General features: G+C 41.0%; 1 protein-coding gene across 1 annotated transcript in view; it reads left to right on the top strand.

The window, feature by feature from the left end:
- Positions 1 to 26602, top strand: part of grm8a (glutamate receptor, metabotropic 8a) — a 389718-nt gene that overhangs the window by 296444 nt on the left and 66672 nt on the right. Inside the window, exon 7 of the mRNA XM_057856119.1 lies at positions 10478 to 10681. Within this exon, the coding sequence (XP_057712102.1) occupies positions 10478 to 10681 (204 nt within the window). The remainder of the gene's footprint in view (positions 1 to 10477; positions 10682 to 26602) is intronic.

The raw sequence follows: 26602 nt of genomic DNA, 5'->3' as shown, positions 1-26602 counted from the left end.
GTCAGTGGCTCTGGAATAACATTCACAATGAACTGCAGAGGGTAAGTACACAGGGCGGCTGCACATACTACACATGGTTTTTATTTGTGCTTTTCAATCGACTGCAAAAGCCGCTAGAATTGAATGCAAAACTTTTAGGGAAGCTATACCATCTGTATTCGGCTACTTAAAAAAACATTATCAAAACACCCTCAAGCAGCACACTCAACTCAAGAAGCATCCCAAAGGTTGAATTTTAGTGACACTAATGGAGGTTATGCAAGGAGTCATTTTGTTGTTGTTTTTGACGTATGTCCAATAACGCTCAGACGCAGAAACCTGTGTGCCTTTCTTTTATGTGTCATTTTGACTCACTGGCTGCCATTGACCACAATGAATGCCGCCTTCGTAACAAACACTTTATTCAACAGTGGGTTCACAAGACTGTCATAATTATTAGGGGTGTGCCATCTTAGGCACCCAATGATTCGATTCGATTACGCTTCAGGGTTCTACGATTCGATTTTTGAACGATGACCGGGGTTATCTCGATTATCACGATTATCAATGCATCGTACATTACTGATCAATAAAGTAGCCAAACAAATTTATGTACATTATTTATTTAAAATATCCTTATGATTCAACAGGAATGATGGAAACATGCCCATACAACAAAAAGTTGCCCTTAAGCTGCTTTTTTGTTTATTTTTATTTTTACAAGAAAGTGAAAAAACTAGGGTTGTTCCGATCATGTTTTTCTGCTCCCGATCCGATCCCGATCGTTTTAGTTTGAGTATCTGCCGATCCCGACATTTCCCGATCCGATTGTTTTTTTTGCTCCCGATTCAATTCCAATCATTCCCGATAATTTTTCCCGATCATATACATTTTGGCAATGCATTAAAAAAAAATGAATAAAACTCAGACGAATATATACATTCAACATACAGTACATAAGTACTGTATTTGTTTATTATGACAATAAATCCTCAAGATGGCATTTATATTATTAACATTCTTTCTGTGAGAGGGATCCACGGATAGAAAGACTTGTGACTTTGTATATTGTGACTTAATATTGCCATCTAGTGTATTTGTTGAGCTTTCAGTAAATGATACTGCAGCCATTCAACCCAAATGCATGATGGGAAGTGGACCCATGACTGTGCGTAGTGCTACATATTGATATATCTTCTTTGCGTTGGGAAATAACATAAGGGGTTAAGAAAAAGATCAATTGCTACCTTGCTTCCCCACATTGCTTACCACAATATGTCTAATCGTAGGGAGAGGGATTGTAAGGCTTTAGCCTATTAAAAAAAGGCTCCGAAGGCTGCCAAAATTCACTCTACTCATTTTACGCTGCCTTTTATCTCTCTAAATGGGTAAAAAAACGCCATTACAGATTGAGCGCGACAATGCGTGAGTGGGTCATGCAAAGCATGCATTAATTGCGTTAAATATTTAATGTGATACATTTTTTAAAAATTAATTACTGCCATTATTGGTACCTTAAGCCTAAACTAAAGACTCTGGATGAGTGTAACATATTATGTCTGTAACGTTAAATACATTTAGAAAACAATTTAATATATTAAAAAAAGGCATGGCCCATATTTTTTTGCCGATTCCGATACTTTGAAAATGACATCCCGATCGATCGGGACATCTCTAGCAAAAACATTAACAATTTTAAAGGGAGTACTTATTTCTCTCAACAATACAATAACATTTACACTGGTGGAATGAATTCTCCATTTTCTGGACACAAACGAAGTGTCTTTAGAAATAGGACTTATTTTAACCAATTAACTTTGTTTTCACAGTGTTACCTCCCTTGTGTAACTCTTGGAGTGACAGGTTGAAATCACAACTGCTCTTGATCACTTTTAACTTGTGGCGTTTATTGCCGAGCACATAAAAAAACAACACCGCCACACACACACTCATTACAGCGCGCGCACGTTCTTCTGTCAGTAAGACATTAATTTAAACTATGCAATTTGACCCTGCCTCTTAAAAGAATCGGAATCGAGAATTGTTCAGAACCGGAATCGAAACGTGGAATCAGAGCCGGAATCTTTCAATTTCAAACGGTGCCCAACCTTAGTCATAAGCATTCATTACTGCTCATGACAGTGTCATATCATAATTATGACAGTTTTATGAACCCATTGGCAGATAAAGTGTTATCCGATACATTGATCACGTCAATGTATTAAACTGGATGCCAAAAAAAATCCACGGAAATACAGTGGGGCAAAAGAGTATTTAGTCAATCACCAATTGTGCAAGTTCTCCTACTGGAAAAGATTAGAGAGGCCTGTAATTGTCAACATGGGTAAACCTCAAGCATGAGAGACAGAATGTGGAGAAAAAAACATAAAATCACATTGTTTGATTTTTGAAAATTTTATTTCCAAATTAGAGTGGAAAATAAGTATTTGGTCACCTACAAACAAGCAAGATTTCTGGCTGTCAAAGAGGTCTAACTTCTTCTAACGAAGTCTAACGAGGCTCCACTCATTACCTGTATTAATGGCACCTGTTTTAACTCATTATCGGTATAAAAGACACCTGTCCACAACTTCACTCAGTCACACTCCAAACTATGGCCAAGACCAAAGAACTGTCGAAGGACACCAGAGACAAAATTGTAGACCTGCACCAGGCTGGGAAGACTGAATCTGCAATAGGTAAAATGCTTGGTGTAAAGAAATCAACTGTGGGAGCAATCATCAGAAAATGGAAGACAGACAAGACCACTGATAATCTCCCTCGATCTGGGGCTCCATGCAAGATCTCACCCCGTGGCGTCAACATGATAACAAGAACGGTGAGCAAAAATCCCAGAACCACACGGGGGGACCTAGTGAATGACCTACAGAGAGCTGGGACCACAGTAACAAAGGCTACTATCAGTAACACAATTCGCCGCCAGGGACTCAAATCCTGCACTGCAACACGTGTCCCCCTGATGAGGAAAGTACACGTCCAGGCACGTCTGCGGTTCACTAGAGAGCATTTGGATGATCCACAAGAGGACTGGGAGAATATGTTATGGTCAGATGAAACCAAAATAGAACTTTTTGGTAGAAACACAGGTTCTCGTGTTTGGAGGAGGAAGAATACTGAATTGCATCCGAAGAACACCATACCCACTGTGAAGCATGGGGGTTGAAACATCATGCTTTGGGGCTGTTTTTCTGCAAAGGGACCAGGACGACTGATCTGTATAAAGGAAAGGATGAACGGGGCCATGCATCGAGAGATTTTGAGTGAAAATCTCCTTCCATCAGCAAGGGCATTGAAGATGAGACGTGGCTGGGTCTTTCAGCATGACAATAATCCCAAACACGCAGCCAAGGCAACACAGGAGTGGCTTCGTAAGAAGCATTTCAAGGTCCTGGAGTGGCCTAGGCAGTCTCCCGATCTCAACCCCATAGAAAATCTGTGGAGGGAGTTGAAAGTCCGCGTTGCCCAACGACAGCCCCAAAACATCACTTTTCAAGAGGAGGTCTGCATGGAGGAATGGGGCTAAATACCAGCAACAGTGTGTGCAAAGCTTGTGAAAAGTTACAGAAAACGGTTGGCCTCCGTTTTTGCCAACAAAGGGTACATAACAATGTATTGACATGCACTTTTGGTATTGACCAAATACTTATTTTCCACCATAATTTGCAAATACATTCTTTAAAAATCACACAATGTGATTTTCAGTTTTTTTTTTCCACATTCTGTCTCTCATGGTTGAGCTTTACCCGTTTTGACAATTACAGGCCTCTCTAATATTTTCAAGTGGGAGAACTTGCACAATTAGTGGTTGACTAAATACTTATTTGCCCTACTGTAACAGGAACAGTCTGTCATAGTTACAAAATAGTGTAATAAACTCAATGTGACAAGAAATTGCATGGATACAGTATTGTCACCGAGGCCAACTTCATCAGCGTCTCCTTGTTACTCTTCTTTTCAAACGCGCCTTTTCAAATAAAGTTGTACCTTTCTTTTCTGGCAGCTAATCGAATATAAAAGCGGTGACTGAAAGGTTACAATCTCCAAAGAAAAATGTCGCCTTCTATCAGCGGCACGAAATGTGACACTGTCATAAATTCTGCATTGATGACTTTTTCCCCAACGGGAGTTTTTTGCAAGCGGACAACGCCATGCATGCAAACCATCATAGAAATCTGGCAACTAGAATCCGTTGCCTGGACCCCATTAATGCCTCATAGACGCTCGTATTGATCGAAGGGCCTCTGCATTTCTGCCCGCACAGATTTTGATTTTGTTGCCCCCTAAAAGAGAAAAGCCAATAACAAAGAGGGGAGCAGGTTCGAAGATAGAGAGACTAGAGTGGCAGGATTGCCATTGTAGCCTGAAATTGGTGCTGAGGTTAAATGTAATGTAATAGAAAGGAGAGCTTTATTCAATAAGAATGGTGTTTAAATTTGTTTCTGGTGTAATGGTATTGGTATTAACCTTAGTAAGCCTCGCTCGGGTTTAATTTGTTTCGTGACCACGCACCAAATAAAAAAATTAAAAAAAATTCATTCTAGAGTGTTTTTAATTAGAAAAATAGAACTACTGTATATAAAAGTTGACTTTCTAAAAACACACAGTAATGAAGTGATTAAATAGAGTGTTTTTGCGGCATATTTTTCTTCAATTAAATGAATAATTATGCCGCGCCATTTCACATTTAATTAGATAATCTGCAGCAACATTAGTCGTTTTTTTTTTTTTGTAGTTTCAACCCAAAGGCGTAGGTTTGGTCTCAACATTGTTAGGGACGATAAAACAGCATAACCTGGGTGTACTGTAATTTTCAGACAAAAAGCTGCTACTTTTTTTCCTTCATTTTGAATCCTGTGGCTTATAGTCCAGTGCAGCTTATTTGTTGCTACACTTTATTTAACAGCAGCGTCATAAGACTGTTATAAGACCGTTATAATTACGACATGACACTATTCTGGGCATTACTAAATGTTTATGACAGATGTCATCCAGCAAATTACGTCACTAACTCACTAATTTATGTCCAGCTCGGATCTTATGCAGCCATTCAAAAGTGAGATCTGTGAGAGAATTTTTTTATTCATGCTTATAAAAACACAATCATTAACTGGTGTGAAATTATATGCGTTTGTTATGCTTTCTTGTGAGACTGCATTATAGCATTATTCAATGTTCGTGTGCTTTATCTATTTCTTTGAACATATTACAATGGGTTTCTGTGGACTGCCTTATCTGATTTCACTCCCTCTCTTACCATCTAAGGCTAGTTTCCAAGGTCTCAACTCAGGTCAACTCAGGATGTTTTTCTGTGGAAAATCACCAGAGTTGGGCAGTAATAACTTTCACTTATGTTTTCATAGTAGGTTTATTTTCAGAGTAAGCAACGCCCTTTCAACAAGGATATGAACCCTTGACTTGTGTATTTTTGTTGTACTTCTGAGTGATCACAGCACTTGACTGAATCACATCATTGTACCCTTGATATATATCTTGTTTATAAAGTCTTCGAAGCAGGAAATCCTTGGCTGGGTTTGATTCTTTTCTCTTATTTGAGCTATTGATTGCTACTTGTCTTGGGGTTCAAAATTGAACTTCCCTGACAAGATCATTTGTCTGATAACACTAAATGACATCTGTTATATTGATTAATGCTCATGACAGTCTTATGGTGCCACTGTCAAATAAAGAATTACCAGATACCATAACTCAGGCATGAAAATCTCTCACCTTTCGGCGAAATTCGCCGTTTTGAAGTCAAAAAGGGCGACCCACGTGAATTGCGTAGATCCGAGGAGAAATTCTTTTTGGGAGGGGGGGGGGGGGGTCGGGAGGTTTTATTAAATTATTATTATTATTATCATCATGTGATTAACTTAGTACGTAAACTGATCGGTTCTTTAAAAAAGTGACACGGACAGTCAGCAAATCCTTCTAGATGCTTCGCTGACGAGAACCAATCATCGGCCCAAGCTGCCGGCCATTATTCCAAACGCGCGCACTCCTTACGTGAAACAAGGAGTGCTCGGCGAGCCTTTGGTTGCATTGCAAAGCTGCGAAAACAAAAAAGCAGGCCTTATCCACACCGGGGCAGACCAGAGCGCAGCATACACACTTGCCTGTATTTGCCAGCAGATTGAATTTGGTGAGTAATGGTTTCAATCGTTTTCACATTTTGCGATATAAAAAAGTTAATGCCATTCATTGCAGCTTGCGTTGAACACTGCCAGAGCTAGCCAAATCTCCCATGAAAAAAAATAGCTCCCGTTAAATTGGCGTCAAGCTTGTGTATTTAGCGGTAATATAAACGAAGAAACACACTGTTGGTCAAATTAAGCGGCATGTTCTCGGATTGAGGGGTCGCCTCGCATCGCATCGCTCCCGTCGTCCGCCTTAGACGCGTTAGTTTCGGCTGGGACTTGAGCTGACGGCCGGTGTCGGCACAACACCGGCCCGACGAGTGGTGGGAATGACTCTTGCTTCTTAAAGCTTTTCAGAAATACAGGGAGCCCTCGTTTTTCGCGGTTAATGGGGACCAGAACCCGCCGCAATAAGTGAAAACCGCGAAGTAGCCCCCCCCCCATTTTTTTGGTGTGTGTGTTCAATGTATTTATTCAGATTTTACATTGGAAAAAAGATACATATATATAAGACATGTTTTTTCACTTTTTTCACCAAAGTATCATTTATAAATGGTTTTTCAACCACTTCAAAATGTAAGAATTATGATAAGTTTTAAACATGTTACTGCCCCACCAAATTATTTTTAAACAAGAATAAAGTAGTAAGAAAATGCTTGGCTTTATTAAATGCTTCATACTGAGTCTACTCAAACCCTCTCAGGCTTTGTTAAACGGTGATTGACACATGTGCAAAGTTTTTCTTTTTATATATATTTTTTGTTTGAAGCAACTTATTTGATTGAATAATAAAAACACGAATGTCCTAGCCAAAATGTGGCCCAAACGCAAAACAACATTACTTCAATGGAAAAAATTTTTTCAAATGCTTTTTTTGTCTCAGATTTATTTTGCAATCAAAAACATTTTTTTTATTGAAGTGACTTTTAGGATTAAAAGTATAACTGTATTTTGATTGAAGCAACTTTGTTTTGGATAGAAGTAACTTTGTTTTTTGATTGAATAATAAAAACACAAATCTACCTCCATCGTTATTGAGAGAGAAAGAAATTAAGAAAACTTTAAAACTAAAAGCCACCGGGGAGTCTGTTTTTTTTTTTTTTTAATATGTATATTTCATTACATAGACATGCCTCGTAGGGAAAGGAGATTGAGGGATAAAAAAAGGAGTCGAATGAGGCTGCTAAAGGCAGCGGATACCTCATCAGCTGGGTGAATAGCAGACCTGGTAAGAACAGGTTTGCAAGGATAGTCGGGTATTAAATACAATTATAAACACATTACAATGTTATTTTTCTATAAGATTTTATGTCATTGCTTTATTAATCATTAGGTGCTAGAGTTGTTAAGTATGGATAATAATGAAATAATAGTCTTGAGAAAACTGTGCTGTTGGTGGCTCAGTGACCATCGGATGTGGTTTGTTCTCAGATGAACAAGTTGAGGAAGGAAGTTTTGATGCAGAGGTTGAAGGAAGAAAAGAGCTGGACTGACTGAGTCACAGCCAGAAAGTGTGGATGACAGTTTTGATTTCTATTCACTGTTGCCCCCTCCCAATTAAAGTATGTCACAGTCGCAGCCAATTATTATCTAAAGCTGGTTAAAATTGAAGTTATGTTGTTTTAAGGTGTATTAAATACTTGTTCATGTGCCCCTTTTGATCTACGAGCACCCGCCCCTCCACCGGTCTCTGCACGGCCCTGCTGAAACATAGTGTGGGTCGACAGAGCTCAATATTTTGTTGGGGTGTACAGTGTACTGTAACATATTTCCTCCACACCCTTCTCACCTTTTTAACCCCTGACCCATTTTCATGCCTGATAACTAATACTCAATTTGGTCATTTAGGGATGTACATAGTTTCTAAGGGGTGTACTCACTTTTGTTACCTGGGTTTAGATACTTATGGCTATATTTTGAGTTTTTTTTTTTTTTTGAGAAATAAATTAACTCGATTACATAAGCTGCACACAGACTACTTTTCATTTTGTTAAAGTGTCATGGCAGCCCATCCCTCCTCCCGCAGCCCAGCAAAGAAGCCATCGTGCCCCCCCGCGCACCCATGAACCGGCCTTCAGGGATGGCAGGAGGGGACGCACCACCAACCCCACGCCTACCCCCACCCCCCGCCCGCCCACCTGGGCCACGAGCCACAGCCGCAGCCCCCCAACCGGCACGGCACGCCACTGGACCCCCAGCAGCCCACCAAGCCTTAGACAAGGCAGGGTCCCCCGCCAGTGCAGGCGACACCCCGCTGATACACCGGCGCCCAGCCAGCGACCCGTGACATAGCGCAGGGCGGACGCCTAGCCAGAGAAGAGAGGAGAAGGCAGTGGTAGGAGAACGCCAAAGAGCTGCCACGGGGCGATGCAAGATCGGAGCCCCAACCCCCTAACCCACTTCTGCGGCCGGCAGCCCAGGCAGAGGGGAGGCCACACCCCAGCAGCCACGCCATAAGGAAAAAGTGTGGGACCCACCTACCACCCTATTACTGTGGCTGCCAGGTTCCCGGCTGGCAGCCATCACCCAGCACTGTGATGGGATTGTGAGGGGAGGGTAGTGCAATGTATGCATTAAAATAGGAGAGCTTGGCTTGGGGCAGTGGGACCGCAGCATGGAGTTTCTGCCCAGCCGCCCGTCCCACCGCCTTTTGCCGGAGCTCTCCTGTGGAGTATGATGTGTGCGGTGCGTTTAAAAAAGGTGCAGGGATGGCGGGGCCTGTGGTGAGGAGGCAACCGTGAGGTACCCCCTACCCAACAGGTCCCAACCATCCCACAACCTTGGTGTGTGGTGCATTAAAAACAGGGGGGAGCCGGGCCACGACTGTAAAGCCCCGTCCCAACTCTCCCCGGAGAAATGTATAAGCATGTAAGTGCCAGGGTGAAAGATATTTACAGTGCCGAAGTGAGAAGTGCGTGAGTTTAGAGGCAGGCTCCCGCGGGCGTGGCCCCGTCCACCGGAACCACCGGCCGCAGGGCGGAAGAAGCGTCAAGGCCCCGATCAATCCCCGCCCCAGACCACCCACGCCGCCTCCACGATCGCCCCCCACCGAGCACCCACCCCGCACTCCGAGTTGGTTAATGCTAATGTTTTGTTTGTTTTTCCAATTTAACAATATTGTTTTTTTGGCTATCGTTAAACTTGCTAGTAGTGGACGGGTTTGATGGATAGAGATATTCACTGTATTCAGGTCGCCAAGCAGACAAAGAGTTGGAGACAATGGAATCCTGCAGTTCAATAGGAAAGAGAGTTTCTTCGTTACCTGTGACCAAAACTCTCGCACTGATTTACATTGCCAAAGAGCATGAAAGTATGCGTCTGAAGAGTCTTCGTTGTAGCTTGTGCATTTATCTGATTGGGAGCACCCTATTTTGTACATTTTAGATTGAGTAATATGCCATCTGTGGAGTATTTTGAACTGTATAAGCTGAAAGTTCTTATTCTTTGTCATTATAAATGTATTTTTACAGATGTTGGACCAATAGTTATTATCTAATGTTACCGAAAGTTTGTTATTCCATTTTTCGATTGGTAGGCAAGTAGAGTTGTTACATGAGAGGGCTTTATATACTTTTGAAAGTATTTTTTTGTTGTTGAGGATGTATATTTATTCTTTTATTTACGAAAGGTGGTGGGTCTAACGTACCCGTTAGTGATGGGAATTTGCTTCTGATGGCTGCCCTGATTTTATTGTATTGAAGGAAATTGACCCCTATGATCTGGAAATCTTGTCGTATTTTTTCATATGACATGAATATATTATCTTTAAACAAATGCTGTAACATAGATGTACTTGATGTCTAATGTGTGCTAAAATAGACTAACTCTACTAAAGAACTACTGTACGTATTTTTTTCATTCCTACTTGCTGCGCTTAATTATTAATTTCAGTCCTAAAATAGTGACGCGGGTTAAGACACATTCCTACATAAAAGCACTTGAGCAGCTATACGGCTGCAGAAACCATGTAAATGTTTTAGCGAGTTACATCGTGCATATTATGCACTGTGGTCAGATGACACTGTGATACAAATGGTTGTCGGGGAAGTGGGGTTCAAAATACGGCCACACATTCATTGTGTCCTGAAGTCCTCTTCGTACAAGGAAAGGCCATTACCAGTGCGTTTCCACGTGTTCTTTCACCTGCAGCTTTGCAACTAGGGTGTGAATGGACTCAAGGCAGTGCTTCTAAATTAGAGGATATTTTTTTGCTCATTCCTCACCGCTATGCTCTTTTTATAGGCCGTACTCATTATTCAACGCAGCCTACTGCCCTCTGGTTTTGGTGGAGAGTCCGCTATCCGTCTCTATAATGCAAAACGATTTTGTTTGTGTCTCAGGTTTGGAGAAGGTGGGCCGGGATTCCAGCTACGAGCAAGAGGGCAAAGTGCAGTTTGTGATGGACGCCGTGTACGCTATGGCGCACGCTTTGCACCACATGCACCGAAAGCTGTGCCACGGTTATCCGGGATTGTGCCCGCGTATGGCCGGCAGTATCGACGGCAAGGAGCTGCTGGGACACATCCGTGCCGTCAACTTTAACGGTGAGTCATCCATCCATCCATCATCTTCCGCTTGTTCCGGGGTTGGGTCGCGGGGGCAGCAGCTTTAACAGGGAAGCCCAGACTTCCCTCTCCCCAGCCACTTCAACCAGCTCCTCCGGCGGGATCCCAAGGCGTTCCCAGGCCAGCCGAGAGACATAGTCCCTCCAGCGTGTCCTGGGTCGTCCCCGGGGCCTCCCGCCGTCACCATCACCTTATCGTGGTGGAGGGGTTTGCGTGTCTCAATGATCCTAGGAGCTATGTTGTCAGGGGCTTTAAGCCCCTGGTAGGGTCACCCATGGCAAACAGGTCCTAGGTGAGGGGCCAGACAAAGTATGGCTTGAAAAGACCCCTTATGATGAGTACTATAAATGAACTCAAGTTTCCCTTGCCCGGACCCGGCTTACCGGGGCCCCCCTCTGGAGCCAGGCCTGGAGGTGGGGCTCGAAGGCAAGCGTCTGGTGGCCGGGCCTGTCCCCATGGGGCCCGGCCGGGCACAGCCCGAAAAGGCAACGTGGGTTCCTCTTCCCATGGGCTCACCACCTGTAGGAGGGGCCAAAGGGGTCGGGTGCGGAGGGAGTTGGGCGGCAGCCAAAGGCGGGGGCCTTGGCGGTCCGACCCCCAGCTGCAGAAGCTAACAGTGAGTCATTTCAACAACAACAACAACAAAAAATGTTAGACGTCCAAGCCATTTGAACTGGGAGCCTCTACTTGGTCGTAACACTGGAAACAAAATAAGAGAACCAGGCCCATATCTAGGTTTATCCACCAGAGTGGGCACGAAGAAATCTTGAGGGGGCACCCCCAATGCAGGCTTTTTTTTTACCCTCTGCATTTCTCCGGGCTTGGGACCGGCGCAAGTAGGACACTGGCTTGTGTCCCGTTGAGAGTGCATTCATTTTTGGGGGGTTTATTTTTATTGATTTATTTTTTATTTTTTTCATTCATGTACTTATTCTCGATGTCACGATGACGTCATCTCGCATAGCAACGGGTCACCATTTTAAGATGGAGGCACGCTTAGGTAAATATCTGTAGCCAAACGTTTGAAATTCATATATTTCAGCTGTGTTTTGAGTCTTTTTTTTTTTCATAAAAACGTCTTAAACATCACTTATTATTATCACGAGTCACTGCCGACAGACGCGAGGAGGCGATACAGCTTAAAATTAGCATGTATCCGCCTGCAAATCTGCCCATACAAAGTCGCAGCTGATAGCTGGATAAACAATCCAAAGGAATTGCCTGCAGTGGAGTTCGGAAACATCTACAACTACCTCATAAAGTCACCCAGTAAGTTGACCTTTATCAATTACAGTGGGGCAAATAAGTATTGAGTCAACCACTAATTGTGCAAGTTCTCCCACTTGAAAATATTCGAGAGGCCTGTAATGGTCAACGTGGGTAAAGCTCAACCATGAGTGACAGAATGTTAAAAAAAAAAAAAAAAAAAAACTGAAAATCACATTGTTTGATTTTTAAAGAATTTATTTGCAAATCATGGTGGAAAATAAGTATTTGGTCAATACCAAAAGTTCATCTCAATACTTTTTTTGTGTAAACATTTTCTGTAACTCTTCACAAGCTCTTTTACACACTGTTGCTGGTATTTTGGCCCATTCCTCCATGCAGATCTCTTCTAGTTTGGTATTGTTTTAGGCAACACGGACTTTCAACTCCTTCCACAGATGTTCTATGGGGTTGAGATCTGGAGACTGGCTAGGCCACTCCAGGACCTTGAAATGCTTCTTACGAAGCCACTCCTTTGTTGCCTTGGCTGTGTGTTTGGGATCATTGTCATGCTGAAAGACCCAGCCACATCTCATCTTCAATGCCCTTGCTGATAGAAGGAGATTTTTCACTCAAAATCTCTCGATACATGGCCCCTTCTTTCCTTTACACAGATCAGTCGTCCGGGTGTCTTTGCAGAAAAACAGCCCCAAAGCATTAGTTTCCACCCCCATGCTTCACAGTGGGTATGGTGTTCTTCGGATGCAATTCAGTATTCTTTCTCCTCCAAACACGAGAACCTGTGTTTCTACCAAAAATTTCTATTTTGGTTTCATCTGACCATAACACATTCTCCCAGTCATCTTCTGGATCATCCAAATGCTCTCTAGGCCTGGACGTGTACTGGCTTCAGCAGGGGGGACACGTCTGGCAGTGCAGGATTTGAGTCTCTGGCGGCGCATGGTGTTATTGATAGTAGCCTTTTTTACTGTGGTCCCAGCTCTCTGTAGGTCATTCACTAGGTCCCCCCGTGTGGTTCTGGGATTTTTGCTCACCGTTCTTGTTATCATTTTGACGCCATTGGTGAGCTCTTGCATGGAGCCCCAGCTCGAGGGAGATTATCAGTGGTCTTGTATGTCTTCCATTTTCTACTAATTGCTCTCACAGTTGATTTCTGTACACCAAGCGTTTTACCTATTGCAGATTCAGTCTTCCCAGCCTGGTGCAGGTGTACAATTTGGTCTCTGGTGTCCTTCGCCAGCTCTTTGGTCTTGGCTATAGTGGAGTTTGGAGTGTGACTGACTGAGATTGTGGACAGGTGTCTTTTATACCGATAATGAGTTAAAACAGGTGCCATTAATACAGATAACGAGTGGAGCCTTGTTAGACCTCGTTAGAAGAAGTTAGACCTCGTTGACAGCCAAAAATCTTGCTTGTTTGTAGGTGACCAAATACTTATTTTCCACCATGATTTGCAAATAAATTCTCTAAAAATCAAACAATGTGATTTTCTGTTTTTTTTTTTTCCACATTCTGTCTCTCAAGGTTGAGGTTTACCCATGTTGACAATTAAAGGACTCTCTAATCTTTTCAAGTCGGAAAACTTGTACAATTAGTGGTTGACTAAATACTTATTTGCCCCACTTTAATCCCAACATTTTGATTGGGTGCGCACGACTCACGTCTGGGTGGGCCGTGCGCCCCCTGCTCCCCCCATACATCCGGCCCTGAAGAGAACATTTTTTTCATCAAAACAATTAAAGACTGATACTTAATCCCACACTAATATCAGCTGTTGTGATGCGTGCATATATTATCTAGTAATTAGAATTTATTCATCCCTGCAGAATATCCGTCATTACATAACATTTTCTTTCTTTTGCCGTTGATTGAAATAAATGAAAGCACTGTAATGCAATTAGAAATATAACAAGATTCCCGGCAGCTCATTTGTTCGACTGCAGCCTCTTCATAATTGCACCAAGAATGTCATTGTGCAATGTCTATACAATCCCATCTATTCTAGTTAGTAGAATATGTGGATGTAATTAATAGAAATATAAATTTGACCGACGTCTGAGTTCAAAACGAGCGTCCTCATCCCGGATTGTTATGTAAAAACTAGGGCTGTCAAACGATTAAAATTTCTAATCGAGTTAATCACAGCTTAAAAATTAATTAATCGTAATTAATCGCAATTCAAACCATCTCTAAAATATGCCATATTTTTCTGTAAATTATTGTTGGAATGGAAAGATAAGACAAAACGGATATATACATTCAACATACTGTACATAAGTACTGTATTTGTTTATTATAACAGTAAATCCACAAGATGGCATTAACATTATTAACATTATTTCTGTGAAAGGGATCCACGGATAGAAATACTTGTAATTCTTAAAAGATAAATGTGAGTACAAGTTATAGTAATTTTATATTTAAACCCCTCTGTATGTTTTCGTTTGAATAAAATTAGTAAAATTTTCAATCAAAAAATAAACTAATAGCTCGCCATTGTGGAAGGTAGTGATTGAAATACACCACAAGGTGTCAAGGGCGAGTTTTAAACTAATTAGAGATCTAGCCAAGTTTTTCTAGTGCGTTTTGCCCCTCGACTGACGCCGTAGTTTCTGGGTTCATTTTACCTTACGTTCATTTGAGTGTTGACTTCACAACGTACGAGACCTCTGATAGTTTGTATATTGTGACTAAATATTGCCATCTAATGTATAGTGGGGCAAATAAGTATTTAGTCAACCACTAATTGTGCAAGTTCTCCCTCTTGAAAATATTAGAGAGGCATGTAATTGTCAACATGGGTAAACCTCAACCATGAGAGACAGAATGTGGAATGTGTGATTTTTAAAGAATTTATTTGCAAATTATGGTGGAAAATAAGTATTTGGTCAATACCAAAAGTTCATCTCAATACTTTGTTATGTACCCTTTGTTGGCGATAACGGAGGCCAAACGTTTTCTGGAACTCTTCACAAGCTTTTCACACACTGTTGCTGGTATTTTGGCTTATTCCTCCATGCAGATCTCATCTAGAGCAACTCCCTCCACAGATTTTCTATGGGGTTGAGATCTGGAGACTGGCTAGGCCACTCCAGGACCTTGAAATGCTTCTTACGAAACCACTCCTTTGTTGCCCCGGCTGTGTGTTTGGGATCATTGTCATGCTGAAAGACCCAGCCACATCTCATCTTCAATGCCCTTGCTGATGGAAGGAGATTTTCACTCAAAATCTCTCGATACATGTCCTCATTCATTCTTTCCTCTACACAGATCAGTCGTCCTGGTCCTTTTGCAGAAAAACAGCCCTAAAGCATGATGTTTCCACCCCCATGCTTCACAGTGGGTATGGTGTTCTTCGGATGCAATTCAGTATTCTTTCTCCTCCAAACACGAGAACCTGTGTTTCGACCAAAAAGTTCTATTTTGGTTTCATCTGACCATAACACATTCTCCCAGTCCTCTTCTGGATCATCCAAATGCTCTCTAGCGAACCGCAAACGGGCCTGGACGTGTACTTTCTTCAGCAGGGGGACATGTCTGGCAGTGCAGGATTTGAGTCCGTGGCGGCGCATTGTGTTACTGATAGTAGCCTTTGTTACTGTGGTCCCAGCTCTCTGTAGGTCATTCACTAGATCCCCTCGTGTGGTTCTGGGATTTTTGCTCACCGTTCTTGTTATCATTTTGATGCCACGGGGTGAGATCTTGCATGGAGCCCCAGATCGATTGAGATTATCAGTGGTCTTGTATGTCTTCCATTATCTAATAATTGCTCCCACAGTTGATTTCATTACACCAAGCGTTTTACCTATTGCAGATTGAGTCATCCCAGCCTGGTGTCCTTCGACACCTCTTTGGTCTTGGCCATAGCGGAGTTTGGAGTGTGGCTGACTGAGGTTGTGGACAGGTGTCTTTTATACCAATAATGAGTTAAAACAGGTGCCATTAATACAGGTAATGAGCGGAGCCTCGTTAGACCTCGTTAGAAGAAGTTAGACCTCTTTGACAGCCAGGAATCTTGCTTGTTTGTAGGTGAGCAAATACTTATTTTCCACTCTAATTTGGAAATAAATTCTTTAAAAATCAAACAATGTGATTTTCTGTGTTTTTTTCCCCACATTCTGTATCTCATGGTTGAGGTTTACCCATGTTGACATATACATGCCTCTCTAATCTTTTCAAGCAGGAGAATTTGCACAATTGGTGGTTGACTAAATACTCATTTGCCCCACTGTACTTGTTGAGTTAACTGAAATGTTTGAAAAGAGTTTGACCAAAGTCTAAGTTTTATGTGTATTTTGCATAGCTATTTTGATTGGGAATGCCAGTTCTCTTTGCATTGAGCGGTTTTCTTTTTGTGAACATTTATTTGTTTTTTGAGAGATAGGAATATTATTTTTGTTGTGCTTTCAGTAAATCATACTACTACGACTGTTCAGCCCAAATGCATAATGGGAAGTTGGGCAACCATGACTGTCAGGGGTGGCTGCAAATGGTATATCTTCTCTGCGTTGTTTTCAATACAGCGTGTTAAGAAAAAGATTATCTGCTGTCATTCTACCCCACGTCGCTCGCCACAATAGTTGTAATTGTTGTGGAAGAGATGCCAAAGCTTATTGGCACCCCCCCTCCCGTTAACACGATAAATATGACAGCCCTAGTAAAAACGTATAAAATGAGCTGACGTATTAATAGTTCTAATTTGGATCAGGTGTGGATTTCAGTCCTTTTCCCCCTCTGACGATTTTAATTGGGCTCCCTCATTTCCTCCTAAATAATATCAGATGCTTTATATTTTTACGAATGTTTTCTTCGGCTTGCTTTCCCCCGTCGATGCGCCTCGCTCTGCCAACTTTTCATTTCCTGCGTCCCTGATGCATTGTGTTTTGTGGATAGCCTCTGATTACTTAACAAGACACTCGGGGAGGAATTCTTATGATGAGGGTTTATTAAAAAAAAATAGGCTTTTCCTGGAAACGTGTCTGCAAAAGAGCCTATTTGGATTCTGCCGCTGTCTATCAGCAGGGACTTGATCTTCACTCTTGTGCTTCAGAGTGTGTTTTTCAGTTATTGCCGGCTTAGAGGGGCACCGTATCCTTCCTCTCTTAACTGCTTTGAAAGACGTACCGCAGGTTTGCACAACACCCAGTTGAGTCCTTCAAGTGCCTTTGACACGAAAAAGCATGTTTATTTCATAATACACGCGATATTTTATGTTCCTGAACGAAATGGACCACTTGGATGTGTGAAGAAGCGATCGATATTTTTATTGAATTTTTAAAATCCCAAACTACGAAAATGACAGACTTCCGGCTTCGGTCTTGCATTGAGGAAGAGGGCGCTGTGACGTGTACAGAGTCCTCTTCACTATACAGCCGTACTGTTGTATGAGAAGGACTAAGGATTCGTCTGATTTTGCGGATTAATTCGTTTATTTTTCGCATCACGCCAGCCAAACGGCTGCAGAAAAATCTTGCTGTATGAGGGAGAGGCGTTAGGTGGATATTGGCCAAAACAAGCCTTACTACTGTGGGACCATGGGACTTACGAGGAAGTGAGTAAACATCATGTTTGTATTATGTCAAATACTGGGATCATTTTAATATGTAGGTGGCTTGCATTTTGTGATTACATGTTCCTCGTCCCCTTGGCCGACGACTGACGACTTGTCGCACATCCCCCCGCCGGGAGAGATCTATAGACCCTACTCACCTATGTCAAAAAAATGACGTGTCGCTGCATCCGGCCACCATATTGTCCGTCAATTTAAAGCCCTATTCTCAATGGTGTCAATTAGTCGTGCAATTTATAAAAGGCAAAGAAAAAAAAGCTTCAGTTTATCCATTCGCCAGATCCATATTTGATGCCTAAATCGATGTTTTTCAACCCGCTGTCTTCGCCGTCTCTGCCTGACATCTGCTACCCTGATATTTACAACTATCTTGTCCACACAAAATCAGCCTATTCTCACGAAGGTTTGAAAAAACTTTAAGAGCTTGGAGGCTCATAAATACTTCGTTGCTGGTTGGGTGAAACAGGTCCTCGTCCACGAAAATTCGGCAGGAATCTATCTTGTGCTCGGGAAGGTGAGTTAAGAAATTTTCAATTCAAAATCTTTTGTTCTTGCTAACATCCACTGTCAAGTCTAATGTATTTCATGTCATTTGTCAATGGAGCTAGGGCTTTTAACGTTTATATGGTTTAGCGATAGCACTCTCACTACATACATATATAATATGTAATAAATATGAAGTGCGATAGCACTACTCCAGATTGTCCCTAGTTGAATTTATTTTTTGGCTTTTGACCTCAATAGTGAAATTGTAAATTAATTGTATGACAACTGTCTTATTATCCCCTTATAATTATATATTTTCAGGTAGTTCATTCACAACGTCTGAGTGTATGTTGTCGGCAATTAGCCTAGCAAAGATCTTAATTGTGGTTGTCAGCCCAAAACCCTCTAAATATATATTAAATGCATCTTACCAGATATAAAATGACTACTACATAATCTGTGGTAATCGTTTGGAGCCCAGTTTTCTCGTCGAATTGCAGCAGTCCATCTCGCTCTCCTCTCCGGGTCTCTCGGAATACGGTAGAACTTAAAGTCTTTCCGTCTATCCTCTCTGTTATTGCAACCGACCATCACACACGCCTTCACCATTTTGATTATTAATGTTAACGAGCAGAAAAACACATCATAATAGGAGGAATTTACGTAGCGGTAATGCGTCAACACGACGAGTTGACGGACAATATGGCGCGGGGGCGTGGTTGTGACGTCATGTGAGTAGAGTCTATACTCTGCTTATTGCCCTCTTCATGTGCCTGGTGTTCCGTCAAATTTTTTGACCGATCAGAAATAGCGTAACGCACGCAGGCTATTTTTAGACCGTGACGTCGCATCGTAAAGCGGAAGTAAAGCCGAAGTAGGACATTATAGACCCGCCCTCGCATAGACCCAACGTAATTAGTGCTACTTTTCTCCGGTAATCTTTCAAAAACGAACATGCCGATCATGCTTTGCTTTTTTGGAACTTGTAGAAACGACTCTAGACATTACGACACATGAAGGATGTTTTCTTCATACGTTTCCGGAAACCAAAAACTCGGGAGGAAAAAATGTGAAGACCGAATCAACTTGCGGGGACTTTAACACCAGCTCGGCTAATCCATTCACGTTTCATATGCAGTAAACATTATGTTGGGTTGGCATGGTCTTTCAAAGGACAAAGAGGTAAGCCATTTTTATATTTTTAACTTATTTTTTTAGCGAAACGTTGTGCCGTACTGCCTCCGTCAGACAATGAATGACCTGAAAAGAATTACAATGGTATCTGACTGCCACTCTTACCTTTTCTGTTATATATATTAAAAAAAAACAACTTTAGTAAGGGGGAAGTGTAAATGAATTATAGGATTAAGATGTGTTATCAATGAAAAAATTAAACGTGTTCGTTGGCTAACTAAATTACCCCCAAGAACGGTAAGAGACGTAGGACAACCAGAGGATATATAAAAAAGACAGGGCTGATGGTAAAGGATAGCTTGTTTAAACAGGAGAATGTCATTGTCAGTTGCGTCGATAAAAAAGCTAAAGGTATGCTTAGGTCGGCTCGTTTTTTTCGTCGTTTTCAGCCTTCGACACTAAAGCCATCTCTTTAACTGAACATTTTTATGTTCTTCCACATCTTTGCCAGTCAATTTGGCACCAGGCACATCGTTTTCGGAGAGAATTGGTAGGTTTAGCTCTGTAAACATCTCCTTCGTACACTTGGCTTGTCCCTACTTAGCAACAGTAGCTAATGTCATGAATATTAATGAGCGGAAGTGACGTGTTGCTTGCGGTACGCCATTGCAACTTTGTGTTAAAAATAGCCACGAATACAGCGATTACAAAGTAAACACTACAAACTTTCTTTAAATAAAGGACTACTGACGTTTGATCATGGATGGGCATGTAAAAAGCTCTCCTCATACACATTAGCTGCACAACAACTGCAGCCACTCTCGTATGACTCTCGCTGTTTACGTCTTCGCCGTGTAGTAAAGCAATATTTTGCCATATTCTTGTTGACCATTTGGCAGGTACATGCTCTTCCGACGGCGAGCTCTCCTGTCCGTAGTAGCAGGGGAACGAGCTGTAATTTGCTCTCCGCCAGGCGGGTTGCCGATCGGTGAAGACAATCGACAACCCCGTCGTCATGTTTTCTGATCCGGGCTAGTTATGTGTGATTTTCTGCTTCGAAGACTTTGAAACATCACTCGGTTCGGGTTAGCATGTCGGCCAGCTGTCACGCCTCTTGGTTTGTTTACATTCTCCGAAGCCGGGGAAGGGATATGACATAAGCCCGATTTAGGTGGCATAAAATATCATTCGGGAGGTGCGACAGTAAAGGTGAAGTCGACAGTTTTGACCAATATTGAGTAATTTTTGCCATGTCGTCCTGAATAAATGAATTTTTAGTGTTTCATTCAGGGGGGGGTTCGCTTATTCTTGCATTTTGTTGCTGACATGCTCCTTGTCAACCGAAAATGCTACTCGGCCGATGACTGGCGACTTGTCGCACAACAACTGCATGCCGCTCTTTGTTTACGTCTTTGCCGTGTAGTAAAGCATTATTTTACGCCATATTCGTTTTGACCATGTGGCAGCTACGTGCTCCTCCGACGTCAGCCGGCGGTAATTCTCCAGCTGCTTCGTCGGCAAACATGCTTTCCTGCTGCTGAGGACGGGCTGCAACTTGCTCGCTGCCGGGCGGGTTGCCGATCGGCAAAGTCAATCGCCGCTGGGTGACATGATCCCTGGTTGCCTAGTATACCAGACTCACTGCTGTGTGAGTCTGGCAACCGTCCAGCGGATCAAATTCCGAGGGCGGAACAAGCCAAAGCAAACAGACAGCGGAGTGGACCAATCAGTGACAGGCAGACGTGACGTTGTTAAAGCGACAAGTAACTAGCGTGAGCAGAGAATGGAAAAGTTTATTCAACATGGCTAGCACGAGCCATGTTGACTGTTGTCAATAACTTGTTTCGATGTGTTTTTGGTAATTTAAAACGGGTTTTACCGCAGATTGGAACATATTCTCGGCTCTCCCGTTCGCCATCTGTGTTGTTGTAGAGACGACTTTCAGCGCGCAAGAGTGACGTTGCTCGTTAAGAACACGTCATGCAAATAAACGAATCTGATTGGACGGTTGATTTTGTATCTTGCTTGAGAGGCCGTTAATGGGCTGAATCCCAGACTATTTCTCACAGTGTTTGCGAATAGTCTGGCTGTGCCAGGCAAGATCCCAGGTAGTTGTGAGTGTTTTTTTGCTTTGAAAGCCTAGACTAGAGAATAAGTTTAGCATGTTGGCTAGTTGTCACGCCTCCTGGCTTGTTTACGTTCTCCGAAGCCAGGGCAGGGAAATGACAAAAGCCGGACTAAATCCGGTGGCATAAATATCGATCAGGGAGGTGCGACAGTCAAGTTTTGACCATTATGGAGTAATATTTCCATGTTGTACTGAATAAATGCATTTTTAATATTTCATAATCCACTTAGCACAAGACTGTTATCAGTGGTGGACTTGGCTATTTTGGGGCCTAAGGCGAACATATCCAGGGGCCCTCTTCATGGGTCAGGGGTTAAAAAGGTGAGAAGGGTGTGGAGGAAATATGTTTTCTTCTGATTAGTCAGCCGATTAGTTTTACGATTAGTTAATAATCATGTAAATAACAATAATTAATCACAAACAAACAATGAGGTTAAATGCTGATAGCATTTACTAGTGCAAAAGAATGGAGAGTAAACATTCAGAACACTGACTTTGCCTTTCCAACATTATTCAAAACAATTCTTAAAAAAAATTAGTAAATTATAGTATACTACTATATATAATACTATAATAATTATAATAATTATTCATTGCCAATCATATTTGTCACAGAGTGTCATTTGAAAGCTATTCTTAGTGTAGAATCTGTATTTTGTAGTATTTACTCAACATATTTTAATATTCATTCTGAAGTATGTGGGATTAACTCCAGAAGTTGTTATTTATATGACGAACATGACGTGCTTTTATTTAGAAATGTTCACCGGAGGTACATTCGCTAAACCACTAACCGAAAGCTTAACACTCCGAAAAAAAAAAACATTCTTCGTCATTGCTTGTGGTGTCACTAATAGATTACATTTTATTTTCATTAGCAAATGCTGTTAACCAGCACTTGAGTGCTATTATATGACTGATTGGAACTGTACTGCATTGTTTGGCCAGCTAAGCGGAGCTAAGCGATGCTAAACGGAGCTAAGTGAAGCTAAACGGCGCTAAATGAAGCTAAGCGACTGATAATGCGTGTGTGTGCGAGAGAGATAATATAAATAAAGCATTCAAATGGCTTTTTTTTTGTTTTGTTTTGTTATTTGTTTGTTTGGTATGCTGACATAATTATACATGACGAATAGTTGGGGGTGCTGTTGGCCCCGGTGGCCCAAACCCTTGCTCGTTGGGGCAAGGGCAGCAGGTTGGGGGGCCCCCCTACTGGTTGGGGGCCTAAGGCAATCGCCTACCTCGCCTGAATAGTAGATCTGCCTATGACTGTTATCTGTCATGACCATACCATTTATTTAGCAATTGGGGAAAAATACTTGGATAAAAAGAATATCCTGTAAAAAATATTGGAGTCCAGAGACTGAAACAACCATGACCCTGCCGACATCATCCTCCTGTTGGGGACGCTAGAGCCCTATGATGGTAGGCGTGGCTAAACGACAGATTAAAAGACTAATTTCTCGTTATCTACGCTTTGCCAAATTGTTGTATACAGTCGAATCGTCTCAAAATATGATTCTAATTCACAGGCACTACTACTTTAAAACATATTCGACCCTGCTGTTTCGTGATTCAGCAATGGTGTCACATTGCCACAATCACAGCGCCGGCACAGTTTTGATGTCACCATAAGATGTATAATTCACATTAATGTCTTCAAAGTGTAAATAAGTCATCGCACACTTCCCGACACTATTTGGGGTGAAAGAGAGAGGAGGTCTGTCATGTTGAATCTTCGCACTTGCATTTGATGAAAGCTGTCAGCAATAAAAAGCCGTTTTTATTTGGTATTTTTTCCCAGTTTGATTCGTCGGGTCAGTTTTGTCTAGCTTTTTTTCAACTAGCGATAACTAAGCCTGACTACTATACGGACCGCGATTCATTCTATGCTATTGACGACGATAGACGTCCAATTGGCACTGACATGATGTGATATGTATCTACATCAATGGCAGCAATTGATTTAACCTGTAAAATTTGCCCGTCCGACATATTATTGCACCAACACGGCGGCTTCATACAAAAAGCTTGCTCCCCTGCCTGTCATAACGCAGCACCCCACCCCGCTAGTTGCCATGGCGACAGCGCCCGTACCGTCGTCTGATAGCGACGTCGCCAGCGTTCGTTAGCCTCTGCAAAAGTGTACAACAAAGAGAATTCCAGCACAGCAGACGATAGAAGCCAAATGAGACAGAAGGCCATAATGTGATTCTCCTTGAAGCGTATGGGAAACGCCGGCCCAATAATTCCGTCGACTGGCGCCACGCACAAGATCAAGTTCTACGGGGATGTGAAACACAAATTGTGCATGGCTGTCATCAGACGTTTCATATGCGACTTCACAACAAATGGATGCAGGGATCCTCTGTTCTCCTTCTGATTAATGCATAGGAGCATTATTGATTTATAGCGTAGCAACCTCCTGATGAGCGTGCAAGTATGCGCCCCAATACTAAGGCGCCGACATCTTTTCTGAGTCATTTAAGCTCCCTAAAATGCCATATTAGATCATTTACCGTATACAAACTTTATATTTTTCGCCTCGCTTTCCCTCCTCATTCTGTCACATTTGTTTGCTTCTCGGAAATGCTACTGACTCACCACATAATGTTTACACAGGTCCCTCAAATACCATTTTTTTGTATGAGATAATATTGTGTGCGTCTAAGCCAAAAGCCAAACACAGTCTATATTGCTGCCTTCATCTTCTGATAGTGTACAATTTGGATGACACACACACAGTGGCGGACTTGGCAATTTTGGGGCCTAAGGCGAACGTATCCATGGGCCCTCTTCATGGGTCAGGGGTTAAAAAGGTGAGAAGGGTGTGGAGGAAATATGTTCGGGTACACCAGGGCTGTCCTTAACGACACATTTTCTCCTGATTAATCAGCCGACTAGTTTTACGATCAGTCCGATTAGTCGACTAATCTAATTTCCTTTTTTTTTTTTTTTTTACTAATTTAGCAATGAAATTTTTGTTGACGCTTATTAATTCATAAAACCATTTTGGAACTCTTAAATTCTTTATTGAAGTACAAATGATCATGCAAATAACAATAATTAATGACAAATAAACAATGAGGTTAAATGCTGATACCATTTACTAGTGCAAAAGAATGGAAAGTAAACAGATTGAGAACACTGACTTTGCCTTTCCAACATTATTCAAAACAATTGTTAAAAAAAATTGTACCTTTATTATTATAGTATACTATGTATATATAGATATATTAGGGCTGTCAAACGATTAAAATTTTTAATCGAGTTAATTACAGCTTTAAAATTAATTTATCGTAATTAATCGCAATTCAAACCATCCATAAAATTTGCCATATTTTTCTGTGAATTATATATATATCCTGTAAAATAAATTGTTGGAATGGAAAGATAAGACACAAGATGGATATATACATTCAACATACTGTACATAAGGACTGCAGTGGGCATTTCTCTCTACTGTCATTTAAATCTGTCTATGCTGTCCTCACTCCGAAGCGTCTACTTTTTCCAAAGCTAGACAGCTAGTGAACGACGCCTTAATAATCAGACTTCTTCCTTTTTCATCTGATTTATTAATAAAATGGCCTCAAACCATTGTCCTCTTTAGACCGTCGTAAAACAAAACAAAAAAAGTACACAAGCATTGCATTAGCAACAACGTTAGCTTAGCACGCTATACAGGTTAACTAAACATAAACAAAAAGCGTCTCATACAAAAAATATAACATTTCGCTTATTAACATAATATGTACATTCTTTACAACAACCATACTTACGGACAAATCTTGTCCAAGGATCACATAAGCACAACATTACAACGTAGGCGTCAGCCCGCGACGTCGTGCAGCCATATTGAACTGGCAATAAAACAATAAACCATGTCGCAAAGCGACCACAAGAGTTCGCTGTTAGACAGCGCAAAAAGCCTTGCTGTAAAACTTACCAAAAGGCAGAATACTGTCTGAGCGGGACATGTGCGTTAATTGTGTCAAATATTTTAACGTGATTAATCAAAAAAATTAATTACCGCGCGTTAATGCGTTAATTTTGACAGCCCTAATCCTAATATATATATATATATATATATATATATTAGGGCTGTCAAATGATTAAAATTTTCAATCGAGTTAATTACAGCTTAAAAATTAATTAATCGTAATTAATTGCAATTTAAACCATCTATAAAATATGCCATATTTTTCTGTAAATTATTGTTGGAATGGAAAGATAAGACACAAGATGGATATATACATTCAACATACGGTACATAAGTACTGTATTTGTTTATTATAACAATAAATCAACAAGATGGCATTAACATTAACATTCTGTTAAAGCGATCCATGGATAGAAAGACTTGTAATTCTTAAAAGAAAAATTTTAGTAAAAGTTATAGAAATTTTAAACCCCTCTTTATGTTTTCGTTTTAATAAAATTTGTAAAATTTTCAGTCAAAAAATAAACTAGTAGCCCGCCATTGTTGATGTCAATAATTACACAATGCTCATGGGTGCTGAAGCCCATAAAATCAGTCGCACCCAAGGGCCAGCAGAGGGCGACAAAATTCCAAAATTCACTGTGCTGTCATTGTAATCTGTTTGAGCGGGGCATGTGGGTTAATTGCGTCAAATATTTTAACGTGATAAATTTTAAAAAATTAATTACCACCCGTTAACGCGATAATTTTGACAGCCCTAATATATATATATATATGAGAAAAAAATGTTTTTAAAAATGATTTTTTTTCTTTGATTGAACTTTTTTTTTTTTTTTTGATTGAAGCAGCTTTTGGGGGGATTTAATAATTTAGCCACAAATGTCCTAATCATAATATGGCCCTAACACAAAAAGAATTGCTTCAATCGAAGAAAACTTTTTCAATGAAAAATTAAGTTTTCAAATGCAAATTTTTCCATCTCAAATATTTTTTCGCATTCAAAAACTTTTTTCTATGATTGAAAGTTTTCTTTTTTTTGATTGATTTTTCTTTCTGAAAATCTATATATATTTTATGAAGCAACATATTTTTTGATTGAATAATAAAGAGAAAAATGTCCTCGCCAAAATGTGGCCCAAACACAAATTGACATTACTTCAATCAAAAAAAAAAAAAGAAAAAATTAAAAAATGAATCAAAGAAAAATAGCTTTCGCATGCATTTTTTTTTTAATTTTTTTGAGTTTCAAACTTATTTTTTCATTCAAACACTTTTTTTTTTTTGATTGAAGCGATGGTTTTTTGGATGAAAATATATATTTTGATTGAAGCAACCTTTTTTTTTTTATTGACGCAACTTTTTTTGATATAATAATAATAATAAAGACACAAATCTACCTCCATATGGCTCTGC

This window comes from Corythoichthys intestinalis, chromosome 13, assembly GCF_030265065.1.
Source record: "Corythoichthys intestinalis isolate RoL2023-P3 chromosome 13, ASM3026506v1, whole genome shotgun sequence".
Taxonomy (NCBI): domain Eukaryota; kingdom Metazoa; phylum Chordata; class Actinopteri; order Syngnathiformes; family Syngnathidae; genus Corythoichthys; species Corythoichthys intestinalis.
The sequence above is the reverse complement of the archived record's forward strand: the minus strand, read 5'-3'. Positions and strand labels throughout refer to the sequence as shown.